Source organism: Setaria italica, chromosome II (genome assembly GCF_000263155.2).
Source record: "Setaria italica strain Yugu1 chromosome II, Setaria_italica_v2.0, whole genome shotgun sequence".
Lineage (NCBI taxonomy): Eukaryota > Viridiplantae > Streptophyta > Magnoliopsida > Poales > Poaceae > Setaria > Setaria italica.
Genome location: NC_028451.1, coordinates 25,683,536 through 25,704,462, shown reverse-complemented (window position 1 = coordinate 25,704,462; position 20,927 = coordinate 25,683,536). Strand labels below are relative to the sequence as shown.

At 42.2% G+C, this 20,927-nt stretch overlaps 2 protein-coding genes across 3 annotated transcripts; both read left to right on the top strand.

Moving 5' to 3' along the window:
• The first annotated feature begins 308 nt into the window (after window positions 1-308).
• Window positions 309-6,733, top strand: LOC101766426 (lipid phosphate phosphatase 2). Of its 2 annotated transcripts, XM_004956476.4 has the most exons (9): window positions 309-606; window positions 767-825; window positions 3,851-4,066; window positions 4,163-4,250; window positions 4,332-4,441; window positions 4,534-4,627; window positions 5,738-5,926; window positions 6,039-6,098; window positions 6,185-6,733. In XM_004956476.4, exons 3-9 carry the CDS (start codon window positions 3,857-3,859, stop codon window positions 6,352-6,354), a joined length of 921 nt encoding a protein of 306 aa, XP_004956533.1. In that variant the 5' UTR covers window positions 309-606; window positions 767-825; window positions 3,851-3,856; the 3' UTR covers window positions 6,355-6,733. The 2 variants fall into 2 exon arrangements, with proteins under 2 accessions (XP_004956533.1, XP_022680185.1); XM_022824450.1 differs by lacking the exons at window positions 309-606; window positions 767-825 and adding an exon at window positions 878-1,415.
• Window positions 6,734-8,500: 1,767 nt separating this feature from the next.
• On the top strand, window positions 8,501-14,021 carry LOC111256382 (protein ACCELERATED CELL DEATH 6-like). Its single transcript, XM_022824298.1, has 3 exons — window positions 8,501-8,593; window positions 8,911-9,127; window positions 13,468-14,021. The coding sequence occupies exons 1-3, from the start codon at window positions 8,501-8,503 to the stop codon at window positions 14,019-14,021; spliced, it is 864 nt and encodes a 287-aa protein (XP_022680033.1).
• Window positions 14,022-20,927: the final 6,906 nt, after the last annotated feature.

Genomic DNA, 20,927 nt, shown 5'->3' with positions numbered 1-20,927 from the left:
TATCCTATGTTTTAGATCCATGTAGAATTTCAATTCCATGTGCATTACAATCCTGTTTTTGAAATTCTACATCCCAAAGAGGGCCCTAATCTCTCATCAACTTTGCTTATTGTTTTTAAACAAGACATAGAGTGTAGCATTGCAAAGGGTATTCCCACACATGTGGCGCACGTTCACCAGCCGGCACGCATGATTATTCTTGACTGGCAGGCACGGCACGACGCCGATTCAAACGAAATTGAATTCGAATTCAAATCCGTTGAGGACCACCAACTTCCAGATGGATGATGGATCTACCCAAAGAAAACCCCAACCAGTCAACCCCTCGCCCAGCACATCCCTCCTCCGCGACGCACGCAAACGCAACCACCGGCCATCGTCGGCAACTTCCTCCCGCTGCTTTGCCTTCTTTCCCTTTCGTCGCCGTTCCCCACGCCCGGCCCCTCCACTCCACCACCGGATGTCTCCAACCCCCAACCGAATCCACACCCGCGCATCAGCAGCATTAGCTAGCGGTGGCGGCGGCGGCAGTTGGTAGCCGCGACCAAGACGGCGGGTAGGCTACCCTCGACGCCGCGGGGCGGTATATACATACCAAAATTCCAGGTGCCCGTTCTTGATTTGACCTGAGTAAGAGTAGCTGTAGACTGGATTACCTACTAGTTGTTCCTTTCTTACGCGTTCTTTATTTATTGCTTTTCCTCGTCTCTTTTTCGTTTATGTCCCTCTCTCTCTGTGCTGAGCTGGTGTGCGCGCATTCTGGTAGGACGCGGGGAGGCGCCGATCTGCGGCGACATCGACGAGCCGCTAGTCTCCCGCCGCACCGTGAGTTCTTGATTCCTTTTTCTCTCTTTCCCCGGCTCTGCGGAAGCTAAACCGCAGTTTCTTTCCCCCCTTCTTCTGAGAGTTATTATGTGAAGACATCGTTCTCGGCAATTCCGGCCTTTGAGACATGTTATTGGCTCCCTGCTGTGCTTTCTTGGACCCTCGTCGCGAGTTCTTGGGTACTCCAGTTTAGGGGACATGGCTCGTTTCAGATTATTAGAGGGATTTGGTTGTTTCTTTGACGGAGAGCTCAGCTTTTTATTGCTATGTTAGCAAATTACTACTGGAAATAAGTTCCTGATCTTTTGCTGATATTCTTTTTCTAGTGGATGTCGATGCACTTTCCAAGTGGATGGCGTGGGCCCTTCAGCTCTATATATTTTCTAGTTTTGTCATGGTGTGAAATAAATAATACAGGCACGCTTAGATAATTCGAGCCAATTGTATCTAGTTTGACTTTGATGTCACCAGTCCCATTCCTAGGTTGGATAGTAATTGTTCCAAAAGAACATGAGTATTGGGCAAATACTATAAGCCGAAGCCAATAATTTTTTGAGGGAGCCCTTCCCCCCACCAAAGGGAAATTTGAGGTAATCTTATCTGCTGCCTCCTTTCTTTAGAAAGAGCAATCGGGTTTAATCAAAATACTCTAGAAATATCCTTGTTTTGGTGGCAGTAGATAGCTGGTGTCTGCAGGTAACAGCTAAGCAACCTTGAAGGTGTCATCAGCCTTGTGCTGCTGCCAATTGGCTTTTGTTTCAGTGTCGTCAAACCATTTCCCTGTGTTAATTGTTGGCCACCAGCTTATTTGAAGTTAACCTAGTTGACTTAGTGCATCAAATGAGATGAATCAGTATTTAGTTTATAACGACCTATAGTCAAATCAGTTGCTGTGAGGTTTGCGCTCTTGGTCTGAAGCTGGTACGGTTAGAATAAACAGACATCTTTTATTTCCCCGTTTCAGTGTCGTCAAACCATTTCCCTGTGTTAATTGTTGGCCACCAGCTTATTTGAAGTTAACCTAGTTGACTTAGTGCATCAAATGAGAAGAATCGGTATGTAGTTTATAACAATCTATAGTTGAATCAGTTGCTATGAGGTTTGCCCTCTTGGTTTGAAGCTGGTTTGGTCAGAATAAACAGACATATCTTTTATTTCGGAGTCATACATTCATAGCTGGTGTCAACCAATACTAAATATAACAGTCTTGATTCTTGAAAGTGTCATAGTGGTGTGCTGCTGCCAATTGGTGTGGATTTATGTTTGTCAAACCATTTGGCTGTGTCAACTGTTGTTTGCCAAATTGGTACAAGTTAATCTAGTTGACTTAATTGATCAAACAGGAAGCATGGTTTATATGATTATTTTTCAAGATCTGTAGTCGACTCAGCTGCAATAAGCTTTGCCCACTTTGGTTGTAGTAGTATGAATTTGTGGTGTCCATTGTTGTTCTACAACTTGGCCTGTTGGTTTTCTTGAAGTTTTTAGAGTTCTGTTAACCACCTGCATTATCTTTCATGCTCTGAGGTATAGGAAAATTCTGATTCGATTTCTTATTTGTGTTGGTTTGCTAAGATTCATGAAGTTAGATGCCTATCCTAAATTTCTGGCTTGCTGTTCATTCATTCAAGTGAGATTTTAGTTGTTTTAGTTCAGTTCAACTTTTAGCATTTCAATCTTTCCAGTATTGTATGTATACAGATTGCTAGATTATTTGAGGTTCTCTTTTCTGTCTTTTATAGCCTCTGCCAAAAAAGTTACACATGCTTCTCTTTTTGAATTTCTAGCGCCAGCAAGCTACTGGTGGTATTCCTGATTTTTTTAGTTTCGTATAGCTGAATGATGTATATTTCTTGAAGTTCTTTTGAAACATTTTTTTTTCTGAATATGAGATCTTATTTGATGATATTTATGGTCTTCTTATTGATTAGGAAAATAATGGTCTTTGAATATCTGCACGGAACTGATCTGTAGGTATATATATTATTTGATGATATTTATGTGTCCAGATGTGCCAGCAATTGCAATTGGGTTGTTTGGTCCCTCATGAGTTGCTTGGAAACTTGAAAATTGTCTCAGTTGTCTGGTCTGGTGATGTTGCACCCTTATTCTTGGACCAGAATGATCAAACCGTTTTTTAGTTTCCCAATTGGATCACCAAGATTCTGTGACACTCAACTAACATCTCATATGGTAGTCCAACAAAACTGTTTTGCTACTGTTTAACTGCAATACATGTTAAGTGCTTTTGTTTTTAATTGTTTTCAAAATTATGTTAGGTCCCATAAATTCAATTTCTGATGATTATCAGAAACTATCAAATGTTTTAGAGCTTTCTACCGCTCCTATTTGTTTAATGTCTTCTGAACATATTATCTTTTCCTGGCACGGCAAATATAATCTGGTAAGGTCATCCTGCTTAGCTCTGTGTACAGTGACTTGTAAGTTGTAACTAACATACAACTAGCATGTTTTGCTTGACTGATGAAATTGGTACAATCTGATACTCTTTCGGGTGGTTTCTCTGACATATCATTAAAAGTTCACACGCCAGTTTTTGTTCCTGTATATCCAATATTTTCCTGGGCTTCTGGCATGTGTTTAAACTTAAAAGTTTCATTAAATACATGATGAAAGGTTTTCATTTAGTTTTTTCCTTTGCCCCCAAACTTTATACTTTTTTAATTTACAAAATATGAACTTTTAACTATATTCACTTAAAATGCCTAGTAAAATATATTGTTACTTATGGTGGTTTAGTATGATCACACTACGGCTATAACTCACAGGAGATTTTAAATTGTTAATATTACTGTCCATGCTATACGCCGAAGGGTCTTGAGAACAATCTTTGCGCCCTGTAAAAAAGTCAGTTAAATGGTCTGTGGGACTATTGCAAGTATAGGTCTTCCAGTGCTGTAAAAGGGTCTTGAAAACTGAATTGTGTTGACAATTTAACCTCTGATTTAGCAGTTATTGTAACTTTACTCACTGGTTTGTTGTCTTGCTCTCTTTGGTTTTATAGGACACAATGGCAGACCAGTTAGGGTGTACTATGAGATCCCATGGAATGATACTGGCAAGATTGCACATGTATGACTGGATAATACTTCTGCTCCTTGCTGTCATAGACGGACTGTTGAATATAATTGAACCTTTTCACCGTTTTGTTGGGAAAGACATGATGACTGACTTGAGATATCCTTTGAAGGGCAATACAGTGCCCTTTTGGGCTGTTCCAGTATGTCTTGGTGTCCTAATCTTTAAGTATGTTTTGATCTTGTTACATCTATTCAAAAGTTCCTGTCTGTTTCTTAACTGTTTTTCTGATTTGCAGATATTTGGAATTATACTACCTTGGGCCATATTTTTTGGAATTTACTTCAAAAAGAAGAATTTTTATGATTTGCACCATGGCATACTGGGTACTTATAACATATTTATGATCCCATCAATACATTGATATAGTACAAGGTAAACAGATCTGAAAAACGGAACTTTTGTAGGGATTCTATACTCGGTGCTTATAACTGCAGTGATTACTGATGCAATTAAGGATGGTGTTGGCCGCCCACGTCCAGATTTTTTCTGGCGCTGTTTTCCTGATGGAAACGATGTAAGATAGAACTAAAAAACTAACATTACTATGATCTGCATAATGTTCAAAAGTTCCATGGAATCTGGGGCCAGTTACATTAATCTTTTCAGGTTTATGATAACATTACTACTGGTGTTATATGCCATGGAGAGAAGAGTGTAATCAAGGAAGGTCACAAAAGCTTCCCAAGTGGACACAGTTCATGTAAGTGATGACATAACCATATAAATACTCAAATATCCTGTGACATATGTTCTCCTTTCTAATATTGGTCCCTTACATGCACCTTTTGCCCAACTCTATGTATTGCTATCTTACAGTGGGAAATCTTATATGGTTTTGAAAGTTAACTGCCACTTGTGCACATACAGTACACCTAAATTGGTTTACCTTCATCCCATGATGTGTCTAAATGCCATTGAGAAGCCGTACTTGAAAAAAAAAATTTCTTTCAGCACTTGGATGTTTTTTTGGAAGAAAATGGGTCTACCTCTGGTGGTGTCGTATGCCTTGGCCATGCCAGTTCTAATCATAAGAGACAAGTGGCTGTTTTTGTGGCAACACAGAGAAGCTTGAACATGTGGGTATTGTCAATGGGGTTTGCGCGATCTGTAATGGTGATAGGGGGGCAGAGAGTGGCACACATGTGGTTGGTGCAGTCAATGGGACTATCTGTCGGGATAATAGGCACTGGCGCACTGCTGCAAGCCTGTGACCTCTAGTAGCTTCAAACAATGGATTTCTCTTGCGTCTTGCTTGACATGTTATGGAAAAATTTAATGCTACGTACACTGTTACATGGGTGATTGCTGAGAGAACTCGAAACTGTCTGGATTTGAAACGCCTTGCTGATTTTTTTTCTTCACTTTCTAGTGACCCTGAGTTTCAGCCTTCACTCTGAATTTCATTGAATGCATACTGTCTTTTAGGTGCTGAAAGTTCTGAACCTTATATGAGATACTAATGAAGCTAAGAAAAAAATGGTGAAAAAGTGATTCAAACACTTTATACACATTTTTTTGAGAGAGCAAGCATCTATGAAAACTGTAGTAAGTTTGAGGTACCTTGAGTTGCATGTAGTGAATTTGTGTTGTTTGACTTTGCGCATAAATGCATGATGAGCAGAGCAGATGTACCAGTTACTCTCTTTTCACTTAATTATTTTAACTGTTGTAATATTCTCAATACCAATCTAAATTATTACTGAAACATAGGTCCATCTTTGTTTATGTGCCAAGTTAAGATCTCATGATATTCTTTTTACAGTGTCATGGTTGTATCATCTGAAATTTGTGTTCTCATTGCCTATTTCAGGGTCTTTTGCTGGCCTTGGCTTCCTTGCATGGTACCTAGCTGGGAAAATCACTGCTTTTGATCGCAAAGGACATGTTGCAAAGCTATGCATAGTGTTTCTGCCTCTTCTTACTGCTTCACTTGTGGCTGTTTCTCGAGTGGATGACTACTGGCATCACTGGCAAGATGTTTTTGCTGGCGCTATTATAGGTTTGTAAATTTTAATAATTTTTAGATATACATAGATTTTCTATATTGTGGTCATTTTCCTGAAGATACAGAAACAATTATTTTTTCTTATCATGGTCATTTTCGTTTGCAGGCCTTACAGTTGCTTCGTTTTGTTATCTGCAATTTTTCCCATATCCTTTTGATGCTGATGGTACCTCCTTTTCCTTGTTTTAGCACCTAGTATTGTGATTCAGATTTGTTCAGGATGTCACAAAGTGCTGTGCTTCTCCTTTGCAGCTTTCTGGCCTCATGCATACATGGTGCAGCTAGCTGAAGAACGCAACAGCAGAAATGCAAACTCCTACAGTGCGAGACCAACCGAGATCGAAACAGTCAATATTCCTGGCCAGGGCGGAATCACCCTAAGAGACACTCTCAACGACGTGGAGTCTGGAAGGAGTTCGTGAGATCCCAGTTCTGGAGTGGAGCTGTCTTGAATACCCTGACTTCCGACTGAGATTTGTCTGCATGAGAAGCTCTGTGGGAGCTGCTTCCATATACACAGGTAGATCTATTGTAGAGCTGTAGACTGCTTCCTTCGTATCAATCTTCTCGTTCTGTGGTCTGTTTTTTGTTAACTGGATAGCTAGTTTCTTAAGGCCTGGCTGTAAAAATCACTTGGTAGGGGGTGTTCTTACTTTCTGACGGGCTTTTGCTTTTGTTTATACTCATGGTGTTGTGGTTAAAGCTTGTTGGTGTACACTCTTTGTACTGATGCTTTATCGCCGTGTTAAGCGTATGCGATCAAACGTGCAGGAAAAATGCAGTTTCACATTTAAATTATTATTTATACCTCTCAGTAGGTAATTCGTGAAATTCAGTTCCTATTATGACGTGAGATTTGGAGTCCTGTGAAAAAAGAACAAAAGAAAAAAAAAGCTTGGCATAGATAAGCTTTTTAAGGACCGTCGCAGCCGGGTGTCTCCATATGCTGCTAGCTCATATTTACCATATCATCATAAAGTCAATCTAATAGTAGATACTCCTTCCATCCCAAATTATAGGTTGTTTTGGCTTCTTTAGATAAGCTCAGATTTTGTTATACATTTAGATATATTCTATGTTTAGATGTATAATAATATCTATAAATCTAGAAAAGTTAAAACGACCGGGATGGAGGAGTATATAAGAGTTGTCTTCAACCAGTCTAAGGGGGTGTTTGGGAGGCATGTGCTAAATTTTAGCACATGTCACATCGGATGTTTAGACACTGATTAGGAGTATTAAACATAGCCTAATTACAAAACTAATTGCACAACCCCTAGGTTAAATCGCGAGACGAATCTATTAAGCCTAATTAGTCCATGATTTGACAATGTGGTGCTACAGTAACCATTCGCTAATGATGGATTAATTAGGCTTAATAGATTCGTCTCACGATTTAGCCTAGGGGTTGTGCAATTAGTTTTGTAATTAGATTATATTTAATACTCCTAATTAGTGTCCAACATCCGATGTGGCAGGTGCTAAAATTTAGCACCTGCTATCCAAACACCCCCTAACTCTACCGCATTGCTCAAAACTAATATGAGTCCTGGAACTAAGTCAGACACCAGCTCTAATATTTGCATGTCACCTCCACATCAATAATAGATGGTGTAAAAGACACTTTCAGTCCCAGGTGATTTGGGAGTTCGTGCATGAGACTAATTTTAGTTAGGGGAAATTTTTCCCCCATCTCTTAGTCTTCTCTATCTTCCGTTTGAAGAAAAATACGGGGATGTGCCACCAAACATTGGGAAGTGAGTTTCAAACTACCTCTTGATGAAGCAAAGCTCTTAATTTTAGATGAGTGAAACATAACTTTGTGATACATTTCAAACTAATATATACTAGTTTTTTTTTCATAACACGCTACTCTAAATATGCACCTCCTCTGTTCCAAATTATACCTCTGTTCCAAATTATAGGTCGTTTTGGCTTTTCTATATGCACAGATATTATTATGCATCTAGACATAGGGTATATCTAAATGCATAATAAAATCTATGAATCTAAAAAAATGAAAAGGACCTATAATTTAGGATGGAGAGATTAATTTTCATATGACCAAACGTAGCTCAGTTGGTTATGGTTGGTTATATGTGGTGGACATGCCCATCCGGATTCAATTTAGTTTCCAACTCGTGTTTTTGGTTTTATTGTTTTGTAAGTGGCGTAAGCCAAACGTCCGTGGTGACCTTGTCGATCTTGATATTAAAATATACCAACTCATCTTTTTGAGGTGCTTATAAGTATATGCGTGACCGTGTGGATGTCACCGTTTGTAATATATTTCCTAAAAAACTAATTTTTTTCACGTACTACTTGTTATCTGTATAGTTACAAAATTGAAATGTTGAATTTGTAGCTTTAATACTACTTGTTAAACCGTAGGCTTCCCAGGCCGACCAACTCCGGTCCTAAGAATAAATTCACCTCCAATTCTTTACACGCTGTCCTCGATCCATCATGCCTCACGCGCATGACTTTTCTGAAAGGAAAGAAGAAGAAGAAGAAGCAGCTCTTCTTTCAAGAAAATTAAGAAAAGAAGGCGACTCTCTCACACCAAGCATGCAGGTGCAGGCACCAGTTCGCAGCCTACGGCTGCGGCTCTCCTCGCCACCAGGCAGCAACTTCCCGCTAAGCCATCAGTGCAAGCCTAACGTCTGAAACAAAGATCACGTTAGCTGCATTATGTACAGTGTCACGTTCCCGCGTCGTACTGATTTTTGGAAAAGCTGTGTTGACTAAGATTTGGGGAGTTCGGGGTTGGAACAAACAACACAACTGCCGTCTTGTACCAATTTGATTTGGGGTCACATGCAGCTTAATACTATAATTCTTTGTGTAGCAGGGCTGAGCCGACGACGACGATGGAGTCGACCAACGAAGAGGGATCGACGCAGTCCCCATGCACCCGTCGCTGCTCATGGCTTCAAGTAGCAGCAACTGCGAGGAGCTCAAGGTTCTCCTGAACTTAGGGGACGCGCCGGTGCGGCAGCCGTCGCTGGCTATGGCGCCGCAGGTCGTCGTCGTTGAGGTGCCCGCCGACGCGACGCAACGGAGACTCCGGAGTAGCAGCGTTACTGATCAACCAGCTCCGCTTCTGCAGAGTCGTTGCTCCTGAAGGGATCGGAGTGACGCCGGGGGGAGACACTGCCCTCCATGTGCTGGCCAAATCTGGTACGCTGAATCTTGGTATGATAAATCCTAAATCGTATTCCTTCCGTTCTCTAAATATATAAACATTTGTACGTTAGTATCGCTTCAAGCCTCCACCAGAGTTTTCTCTGGCTTCGTCCCGCTCAAGCATAGTTCACCATCATCTGGGGGGACACCGCTTTGGCCTCCAAAGCGCTCGCGAGTGGGCGACTCGCAAGGCCCTGCGCAGCCCCTCCCTTGCTGCCGTGGCCGCCTCCTGCTCCGGCAGCCGCGGGTCTCGAGCTACAGTAGCAGCACACCCAACGCTTCTCTTTCCCTTCTCTCTTCATGTGTTTTTCTGTGCTTCTCCTCTGCTTGGAGCCTCCAGTCGATCTCCCCGATGCGTCCGTCCTGCTCCTAGGCTCAGTTGGGGCTGCGGCCAGGTGCCGGATCTAGCCTCTAGTGGCTCAATCTGGTTGCTCGACACCATCTGCTTCTTCCTCTTCGTGCCGTATCCCTTTCCCGCTTCCGGTCTTGCCCTCTTGTCTGTGACCGTGCGACGTTGTGGTCGGGCGGGTGGAGGGCTAGTGGCCGCCTCTAGTTGCTAGCGGTGCGGGGGTGCGTTGTGGCAGCATGCTGGCCGCGGATCTTGGTTGCCACGTGGCTGCAACCTTCGATCTCGCGTAGCCCGTGCTGCTCCTCCCTTGCGGTCCTGGGACAGATTGGTGGATTCCAGTGACTACGCGATGCTGATTGGATGCTGAGGGTCGTGCAACGAGAGTGCTGTGTTCAGTGCGCGGGGGTGCTATGCACCTTCCCACGACCTCAGCGAGGCCCTAGGTACTTCGCCAATCTCTCTAGCTGCATTGTTGAATGTTGTGCAGCGAAAGCGCCACGCTCAGCGTGGGGAGAGGTGCTCCACCTCCGCACAGACCGACGAGGATCTTTGTTACCTCCTTGATGGCTTTCGCAGTGTGGTGTGGTCATTGGTGCTGCCTTTGCTCTTCGTTGGCAGCTGCAACCAAGGTTTGATAAGTATCTGCTGCTTCTTCCTGCATTGTCCCATGCTCTTCACTTAGCTTGTTCGTGGCTGCTAACTTCATTGATCTCCCTTCCGGGCATCCTTCCCTTAGCGTGCGTTGACAGTCTCTGTATGGTGTGGCATCTTGAGAAGCCAGTCTTGGCTTATTGCAGGTGGTTGCGACCAAGCTCAGATGTTAGGCACTAATTGGCACTTTGGTTTTGTGGCAATGGCTTGTTCAGGTGGGGGTTCATCCCTCCCCGTTGCCCACCCCTGTTGTCGCAAGCCAGGTTACTCTTAGTGCTTGGCGTCTGTTTGCAAATTGGATATCTTCGTGTGTAGGATTGTGTTGCGGTGGTACCCATCTCTCGATGGCTTGGTTACAACCGGTGTCTTTTCTCTAATATATTTTAGTATTGGATGTGTGTGTTGCGATTGTAATCCTTTGTGGCTCCCTATCTTTTCTATCACTATGTATCCTGATCCTGTCTGATCTTGTATTATCTCCTTTGATGGAATGAAAATGTTCAGGTGGGCTTACTTAACCCCCCTTGATTCCTACAAAAAGTATATAAACATATGACGTTTGTGGTAAGCAGTGGTGGACCTAACTTTTTTATTAAGACTAGGGTCAAAATTTAGCGGCTAAAAGCATACAGTAAAGGGTCCAAATTGAGATAGATGCTTGAATACATGTTTAAGAACATCAGGAACATACAAAAATAAATACATAGTGATGATTTGGCGCATTCACAATTACATCTTCCATTTCCTCATCAGCAACACCTGGACATGGACATGTCCAAGATGGAAATGCAAAAAAATATGACAAAACAAAACAACTAAGATTTCTTAGATAATTTGAATGTAACATACCACAAGTACAACTACTTGAGAGCTTATGTAACTTCTTCAAATGAGACTTTAGTTCTTGAAAAAGATGTAAGATGTGATAATTTTTTTACGCTTGAAAATACTTCTCACTTAGTATAACATATCATTCCATAATTCAGCCACTCGTCCCGCATCTTATGCCGCAACTCCGTCTTGATAATTTTCATAATTGAGAATGCCTTTTCTACTGTGGTGGTTGCAATCGGAAAAATCAAAGGCAACTCAATGAGGCAATAAACCAATGCAAAGGTTGTGTGTCTATCAGTTTTTATCATCTTCATAGCAAGAACACCAAGGTCCACACAATTTGTGAAATCAGGACCAGCTCTCACATCAGCAATGAAATTATCAAGTTGGGTCCGAAGTTTAGAAAGCTCATAGTGGGAGAAGTCAGCATCATAAATCTCATCAAGTTCAATTAGTTTCTCTCAGCTAGTAAGGTTTCTTGTGCTAGAACATGCCTACTAGGGTTCGAGTCCTCAACTCAGCATTGGTGCTCATATTTTCCTAGATTTATTCTAAGATTTAAAAGGTGCTATTCTTTCAGTGGAAGGTGACGTGCCCGTTGATAGCGAGGCACCAGTGGTGACTTCGTCAATCTCAAGGATAGCTCAGTCTTTTGAAGGTGATCATAGAGGTAGGGTTGCGTGTGTGTATTCATTAGGTTAAGTATGCATGCATTTATGTGAGCTGCGTCTGGACTGTGTTTCGAAAAAAAAAAAATTGGCAAAGAAATTCTTTTGATCTAGACATGCAATGCATGCCAATAACTGAGTAGACATTTCAGCAAACTGGTTGTTTTTCAAAAATGTTGGTTGTTTAATTTGACGATAACTTGGTCATATTAAAGATTTCAAAAATGTTGGTTGTTTAATTTGACGATAACTTGGTCATATTAAAGATTTCATTTTTGAAATGATGGTAGTAGGTTACCTGCTGCCCTCCATGACCCCTTGATCGACCCTTGATTGTTAACTTGTCCTCCATGCTTGGGATAACGATGTGATGGTCTGCTGGATCACACAGAACTTCTTTGCCTCCTCAAATAGTACATCCCAGGCCTTGTTTAGTTCCACCCAAACTCCCAATTTTGACACTATGCAAAAAGAAGATTCCCCGTCACATCAAACTTGCGCTACATGCATGGAGTACTAAATGTAGACGAAATCAAAAACTAATTGCACAGTTTTGTTGTACTTTGCGAGACGAATCTTTTGAGCCTAATTAGTCAATATTTGGACAATAATTCACAAATACAAACGAAACGCTACAGTGTGCTACAATGCTACAACAGTAATTTTGGACACCCAAATTCAGGGCAACTAAACAAGACCCCAACCATGTTGCCTTACATCATTAATTTTCTCCAAGGTGATGCCAATGAGCACTACATCCCGAACGATATTCTGATATTTTCTTTGCAAGCATTGTGATAAATCATCAATTATGCCCAATAGTTGTATCATAAGATGCACTATAAGCACAAACTCAAAAGACTCCATTTATAACAACAAACCCGAAGCTGTAGTTCCCTTTTCTCCAACACCATCTTCAAAAATATTCTCTAATACCTCTGGGACTCTAGATCTGAAATAGCAGTACCAAAATTGCAATTAATATATTGAATAGAAACTGTAAACTACAAATTGTGAGAGAATAGGGAGAAGATTGAGGATAAACACCTGAGAGGCTGAAAGGCTCGGGAAATCGGGACTCGAGAGGCTGGTGGCCTGGTGCATTGGAGCTTGCTTGGCCGCCTCCTTCAGCCCAGTTAGTGGCGGCGCGCCGGCGCTTGCCTCTTTCACTCCTTCTGGCTGGCGCATGTGGGGACTGCAGGAGGAGAGGAGCAGAGCCGGCCGGCGCACGTGGGCACCAGCCGAGGAGCGAGGGCCAAGGGCCATTGGCAGAGGACCTCCTGCACCCGGCGTCCGGCGCACCAGCGGCGGTAGTACCAGTTGGCCTCGGCGATTCGTGAACAGAGTCAAGGACGAGACGAGCGGTAAGCGAGCGTGCTGTGCTGTGCTTCTTGTTTTTTGGGCCAGAATTAAAGGGGGGATAATGGACCTCATTGGGCCACAACTAGGGCCACGGCCTGGGTGGCCCTAGGCACAGATCTGCCCCCTCAGGTAAGCTATTTTATTTATTTTAAAATAATTAACGAGAAAGAGCAATTTTCCATTGGAAGTTTCAAAACTCATGGTGTAGATAGAAAACATAATAGCGCAAATCCTAAGGAACCAATGTAAACCGAGAATTCTTTCCATTTTTTAAATATATAAATATATGATGTTTGTGGTAAGCTATTTATTGATTTTTAAATTAATTAACGTACTTGTAGATATCTTTTTTTAGTCAAGGTTAGCTCATTCATTTAACATAAACATTCAGATATCACAACATCCTGGATGCAACATCTTGGCTTCATATATGATATTTTTTTGGTTTATTAGTTTTACATGGAGGTCCCATTAATAACTTGCAGAGCTTAAAAAAAAGGTCTTGGAGTGGACGAACAAGGGCCTTACGACACTGAAAGACGAGAAGGGGAGTACACCTCCTCACTTTGCCGCAGCTCTCCCAAGGGGGAGTCGAAAAGGAAGTGCCTGCTCGCAAACATTTGAAGCTAACACCACTGCACTCTATCAGCCTGACAAAGATGGATTATACCCCATACATGTTGCTGCTTCTTTAGGTGAACAAGGGAGCATCGCCATGTTTGTGGAGAAGTGTCCCAGCAGCGCTGGCTTGTGTGACACTAAGGGAAGGACATTCCTTCATGTTGCTACTGAGGAAAAGCAGGTGTGCGTCGTTTTTTATGCTTGTACAAATCGATCCCTAACATGGATATTGGATATGCAAGACAATGAGGGCAGCACTGCACTGCACCTAGTTGTCCAGGCTGGGAGTATTCGTTTGTTCTCTGCTGTACTCGGTAAACAGGAAGTAAACCTTAATTTAAGAAATGCAAAAGGGCAAACTCCTCTAGACATATATCTACATATAACATTCCCTCAGGGTTGTCTTATAATCAAGTAAATATTCTCCTTTTGAAGCTTGACTTTTATTTTGAAAGGAAATTAAAAATTGAATTTGCATGATTGATTTTTTCCCTATAATTTGTTAGTTTAGAACTCCGAAATACGGATATGCCATGCACTCGAAGTTACTGGCGCTACCAGAGGAGCTTCTCGCCGGGATCACTTTCAGGACTCAGATAGTGATGCTCACGGAATAAACTCAGACCATAACACCAAGGAATTGGAAAGGATGAAAGAATAATTGACACAAACCCTACGCATTGGTTCAGTTCTAATAGCAACTGTGACATTCGGAGCAACTTTTGCCCTGCCTGGAGGTTGCAGATCTGATGATCACCCAAAAGGAGGCACACCAATACTTTCTGGGAGATATTCTTTTGATGCATTCATCATAGCCAACACATTAGCTTTCATTTTCTCCTCAATGGCTACCGTTAGTCTCATGCGCGCTGGTTCCCCAGTGCTTAACCGTCTGAGCCGTGAAGTCTACACAAGCATAGCTTTCTTTTTTGTGGAGACTTCAGTTTCATGCTTGGTTGCTGCCTTTGCTCTTGGTGTATATGCAGTCCTAGCTGCGGTTGCTCGTAAAACTGCCATTGCCATTTGGGTCATGAGTCCTTTTGTAGTCGTATGCATCAAAGCTGAACTTTGGATGAAATGGGCAATTCTTGCACGGCCATTCTTTGTTAGAACGGGACCAATTTGGACAATACGAGAGTATACAAAAGCACTCGTGGGAATGTGCTCGTAGGATTTTGGCCCTTCATATTAATCTTTATTTGGGCCGCCTATGGAACGGACCATCTTGGTTTCGAACCGACAGCACAACCTCCATCGCCACTAAGTTAGCTTGAAAAAGGAGATGAGGGTGGGCGTGAAGATGAAATAACATGTATTTGTTGTTTCCACTGAATGAGGGTCTTCTCACTCAACCAGCTGGGGGTTTATAGTTCTTCGGTACCTTCTTTGAATTTGATGGCCAGCCTATTGTTTAATTTTTATACCTCTCTCGTTCATGCACTGTTGAGGTCATGATTTTGTAAATGGCGATGACTATATTTGCCTACTCTATTTGATATGTGATATCTGAAATTTCTGACTGCTGTAAAGCTCGTATTAAGTACTATGTTGATTTTCTTTGGCCAATCTACTAAATTTTTAATCTGTATTAATCTTTTGAGCAGAAATGAGGAACCTGCAAGTGCCACATTGCTGATCCAAACGGGATATACTTAATACACAATAAAAAATGAGTCTACTACAAGAGACGTGTTGTAACCCTGTAACAATTAGAATCTGCAATCCATGCAGTATTTCAGTTGCAAACTTGATCTAATTTATTATGAGAAACAAAAATAATATATTCAAGTGCAACTGCGTATTACTCTCTATATTCGACATTTGTCGACTTTTGGACACGACATTTAACCATTTATCTTATTAAAAAATTTATGTTTAACAACCATTTTGCTGTTCAGGCCATGCTTCTACACACCAGATACTTCTGATGTTCAACATATGGTTCACTGGAATGGTTTTCTGAAGCTCCTGAAACTTGAAAAAATAACAAAGCCAAAACATATTCTATCAACTGGACGTTCTAGTGATATGGTGCGTGATATTGTGAGCTGCGCTCATAAAGTAGTATCAGAGCCTTGTTTGTGAGATGGCCAAGATTATGTCTGCGTGCATGCTGCGTCGACAAAGTGTGCACGAGCCGATTTTAAGAAATTTCATAGATATCATAGATTTAGTGATGAATCCAATATAAGGATCATCACATAACATGATTTACAACAACACTGTTTGTCTCATCATCACAAATCAAGTTTTATGAAGCAAAAACCATGTATATTGGTTAATCACTAATCAGCAAATTTCTTGTAGTGAAATAAGATGATAAGACCATTTTGGACTCAATTATATGATTGAAGGGCTCTCGATTTATATAAAAGTAGAGATTGAGGTGCATGGACTTGGCAAAACTAAGCCTATTAGATAAGGAGGTGGCTGTTAGAGTTAATCTTGCTGTTTATGTTTTTTCATCATTTTCAATCGAGTCAATGCATTGGCCTGCTTGTCGTAGAGGGTGGAATTGTTAATTACTTGGGAGCACGGAGTATGTCACTGAGTGCGTAGTTGGTGGGATCGGCATCCTGTAGTTGAGTATTGAAGGACCGAAAAGGCGATCAGAGGGGGGTGAATGGGAGCCGATTCAAATTTTCTCCAAAAACCTTGGCTAAAGTCCCACAAACCTCTTTTCTAGCAAAATCAAACCCACTTAGCTATGTACGAGCTAATGGACCTAGGAATGATGCTAGGAACCCAATTTGAGAATGGCGGAAGCAAGAAAGAGTCCAAATGAGTCTCGGAAGAAGGACTTTGAAAACCAACACCTCAGTTCGGAAAATTCCGGAGGAACCTTAAAAAATTTCTGGATTTTTAGAAATTTCCAGAAAAATATTCGGAAATCTCCGGAGCTCCAGAAATTTTCGGAATCTTCTAGAATCTTCCGGAATCCCTGAAATTAGCCTTCGTGAGGAAGGTAGAAAAATCTGAAACTCGATCAAACGACCTCCAAAAATAACAAAATTTGAACCATAAACTCGCAACAACATACCAAAGGTATTCCCAATTTCAAGTCAAAAAGCTCAAGAATTGGTCACAGGATTCCATGAATTTGGAGAAGGGCACAAGAAGGGGATTTTTGGGAAATCTCAAAATCCGAGGTGCTCGTGCATGGATTTGCTAGGAGATCATCCTAGATGTTCTTGTACATGTCCTAGCACCGATTTACCCCAAGAAAAACACCCCAAAATGCTGCCGTGAGATCCAAAAATTCACCCAAAAATGCTCCGAAAATAGGAAAAAAGATAAATTTTATATCTTAAGAAGGAGAAGCAATTGAGCACGAAATTGATTCTTGGATTACTCCACCATGTCCGGTTACAAGTCAATCCTAAGCACAAACAAAGCTAGAATGCAAAAAGATCAAATCAAAGATCCCTCCTCTCTCCCTCACCTCTCTCCCAAAGCCTCTCACAAAACAAATGAGGAGCCTACCACCAACTAGCCCAAAGAGATGTCTACCCCAAACAGCTCTCCTACACATATATAGGCATTTGGCCAATGTCCAAAATGCCCTTACATTAAGCATACAATCCAAATACCCCAAAGGGGTAAAACCGTCCAACTTTTTCCTCATGCGTCAGACGGACCCGACGCCTTCACGACTTAGCTTCACCTCGACGCAAGCTTCGCGATGGTGTTTCATGATTAACACAAATAAAGCACGATTTACATGTTTCATGATTAGCACATTACCAACCCAATTTAAGTGACTAGCAAGTCTACCCAACATGATTAAACAGGTTTTCAAGGAATAAGGATTAAAACTAGGTAAGTCCTTAATAGGCATTCCCGTCAAACTTATGCACATACAAGAAATAAGTAAAGTGCTTAATCATGATATTATTGGGACAAAAAGAACATGCAGGGGAGAAGGCCACTTGCCTCCTCGGCAAACTGGGAGTACTCTCTTCGAACGGTGGCTGCTCTGGGAGTTGCTCCTCTGCGAACGTCACGTCGTCTACACGATCACACAAGGCAAACAAACAAAGAATGATTAAAACAGTACAACAAACATATGCAAAGGCTTACAACAAAGTCCTAAATCTAACGTTCATGTAGAGACGATCGCGTGAGCGCGAGAATCGCTGAAATCGGATTTAAAACGAAGAAGATATGAGATAAACAAGTTTCAGGGGCTAAAACAGAATTAACTATATATTTCAGGGGCTAGCAAGGAATTTTAGAAAGATATATTGAACAGTACATGCGAAAATAGAGAAACATAGGGTTAGATCTACAAAATGACATGGCTCGGGTTAAAATAAAAGAATACAGGAACTTCAGGGGCTTCTCTGAAAAATTTACAAGACACAAGAATGAAAAGAAGAAATGTTAGATAGGCTAGGGGGTAGATCAGAAAATGGCCTTATCATCTTCTACCTCTCGCCAGAGGCACGGCAGGGGTGCGGCGCACCACCGGTGGCTCGCCGGCGCCCTTGGCGTGGCGGGGAAAGGAACCGGTGCAGGCGAGGGGGAAGAGAGAGGCGCGCGAAGAGGGAACCTCACCGTCGACGGCGAGTTGAAGGAAGCAGGCGCTCGAGCCGGCGAACAGGATGGGTGGCGGCGTACAGGAAGTTTCGGGCGGCGGCGTGACTTGGGCGGTGGCGCGGCGGTGCGAGAGAGTGGCGGGTGGGTAGCAAAACGGAAAGAGGATCTCCGGGCGAGGTCAATGGTGACCTTTATAGGCCCCGGGGAGGAGCGGAAGGGGCTCCCGGGAGAGATCGAAGGTCGGCCGGCCATTAATGGCCTTCAAGCTTGTGCGGCCATTTTTGGGGAGAGGAAAGAATGGGGCGATGGTTTGAGGCCGCGAGTGGGGGAGGGGAGACATCGCGAGGTCGTGGAGGGGCTCGAGAGGCCGAGCGACGCTGGGAGGCGAAGGGGCCGGGGGGCCGGCGGCGCACGGGCGGCACCGTGCGTGCGCCTGGCTTCTGGTGTTCCAGGAGCGTGGAGGTAGGAGAAGGGGGTGGCAGGCCGGTTGGGCCAACTTGGGCCGGCTGGTGGGAAGGAAAGAGAGGGAGGTGGCGGCCCAAGAGGAAAAAGAAGGGGAGATGGGCCTGCGCAAGGAGAAAAGGAGAGGGAAAAAAATGGGCTGGCGGGGTAGATTAGGCCCATGCGGTTGGGAGAAGGAAGGAAAGAAAAAATACCTTGCGGGCTGAAAGAGAGAGGGGAGGAATTTCGGCCCAAGAAGAGGAAAGAGAGGTGGAGGGTTTTGAGAATTTAAATAGAGTTGAAGTTTTCAAAATCAAATTCAAATTCTTTTGAAATTCAGAAGAAAGAATTCAAACAAAAGCCAAAAAATAAAAGAGAAAAGAAAAACTCTACCAAGCACTTATTGCTTCTAAAATTATTTCAAGTGCTCTTTAATTATTTAAAGATCATAATTTAATTAAAGTAATTTATTTAATCCTTAGGGTACGAAAAACTAGACCGAGTTGCTTACATTGCATTGTGATGGAATTTTTGGGTATTACAAATCCTATCCCCATTAAGGAGAATCTCGTCCTCGAGATTCGGACAAATTGGAAAACAACTGAGGAAACTCTTCAATAAGCTCGTCTTCTCTTTCCCAGGTGGCTTCATCTTCGGAGTGGTGACTCCACTGTACTTTGCACATTTTGATCACTTTACTTCGAGTTACTCTCTGAGATGTTTCCAATATCTTGACAGGATACTCCGAGTAGGTCAAATCATCCTTCAAATTAAGATTTTCTAGTGGTAGCTGTTCTTCGGGTACTCTAAGACACTTCTTTAACTGAGAAACATGAAACACATCATGAACATCCGATAATTGAGCAGGTAGATCTAACTGATATGCCACTTCTCCTTTTCTTTCCAGAATTTGAAACGGACCAATGTATCGGGGTGATAGTTTCCCTTTAACCTTGAATCGTCGAAGACCTCATAGGTGATACCTTAAGATACACATAATCTCTGACTTCAAACGTCAGTTCCCTTCTCCGAGTATCAGCATAACTCTTTTGTCGTGATTGTGCAGTCTTGAGATTATCTCGAATTATTTGAACTTGTCTTTCAGCTTCTTTAAGAATTTCTGGTCCAAAAACCTGACTTTCTCCTGTCTGACTCCAGTATAGTGGCGTTCTACACTTTCTTCCGTATAACGCTTCAAACGGGGCCATCTTAAGACTAGCTTGATAACTATTGTTATAAGAGAATTCTGCGTACGGCAAACTCTTATCCCAACTACCTCCATGCTTTAAAGAACAAGCTCTTAACATATCCTCTAAGATTTGATTGATTCTCTCAGTTTGACCGTCTGTTTGCGAATGATACGCGGAACTGAAATTAAGCTTTGTATCCATTGATTCATGCAACTTCTGCTAGAAACGTGATGTGAATTGAGTACCTCGATCAGATACTATTTTCTTCGGAACACCATGTAAACATACAATCCTTGACATATACAACTCCGCTAACTTAGCTCCATTATAGGTTATCTTAACTGGTATGAAATGAGCAACTTTAGTCAATCTGTCCACAACAACCCATATAGAATCATAACCATCGCGAGTGCGAGGTAACCCAACAATGAAATCCATTCCGATCTCTTCCGATTTCCACTCTGGTACCTTCAGTGGTTGAAGTAAACCTGCTGGTCTTTGGTGCTCTGCTTTTACTCTCTGACATACATCACACAAAGCAACGTGGGTTGCTACATCCCTTTTTAAACCATACCACCAATATTTCTCCTTCAAATCCTGATACATCTTAGTACTACCAGGGTGTATGGAATAAGCTGAATCGTATGCTTCCTTCAATATACGTTCACGAAGATGGTCGGCCTCCGGTACACAGATCCTTTTCCTGAACCAAATAGTTCCTTGATCATCTTCAGTGAAATCTGGGGCTTTTCCTAACCCAATTAGAGTCTTGATTTCCTTGATTTTAGCATCTGTCAATTGTCCTTTTCTTATCTCTTCTTCCAGTGTAGGCTCAATTTCCATAGTCACGGCTTCAGTATGTGCAACGATTCCTAAGTTGAGTCGCTCCATTTCCCAACATAACTCTTGAGATATCAACCGTGCTATAGTCGTATTAGCTTGACCTTTTCGACTTAAAGCATCTGCTACGACATTTGCTTTGCCGGGATGCTACGACTTAATTTAAGTCCTAGATGCGAAGCATCACAATAAACATCGAAGCCTTTGTGTATATCCGGCATCATCAGTACAGGAGCTGTAGTCAATTTCTCCTTCAGTTCTGCAAACTTGCTTAACACTTGTCATCCCATTTAAACTCTTTTCCCTTTTCTAAC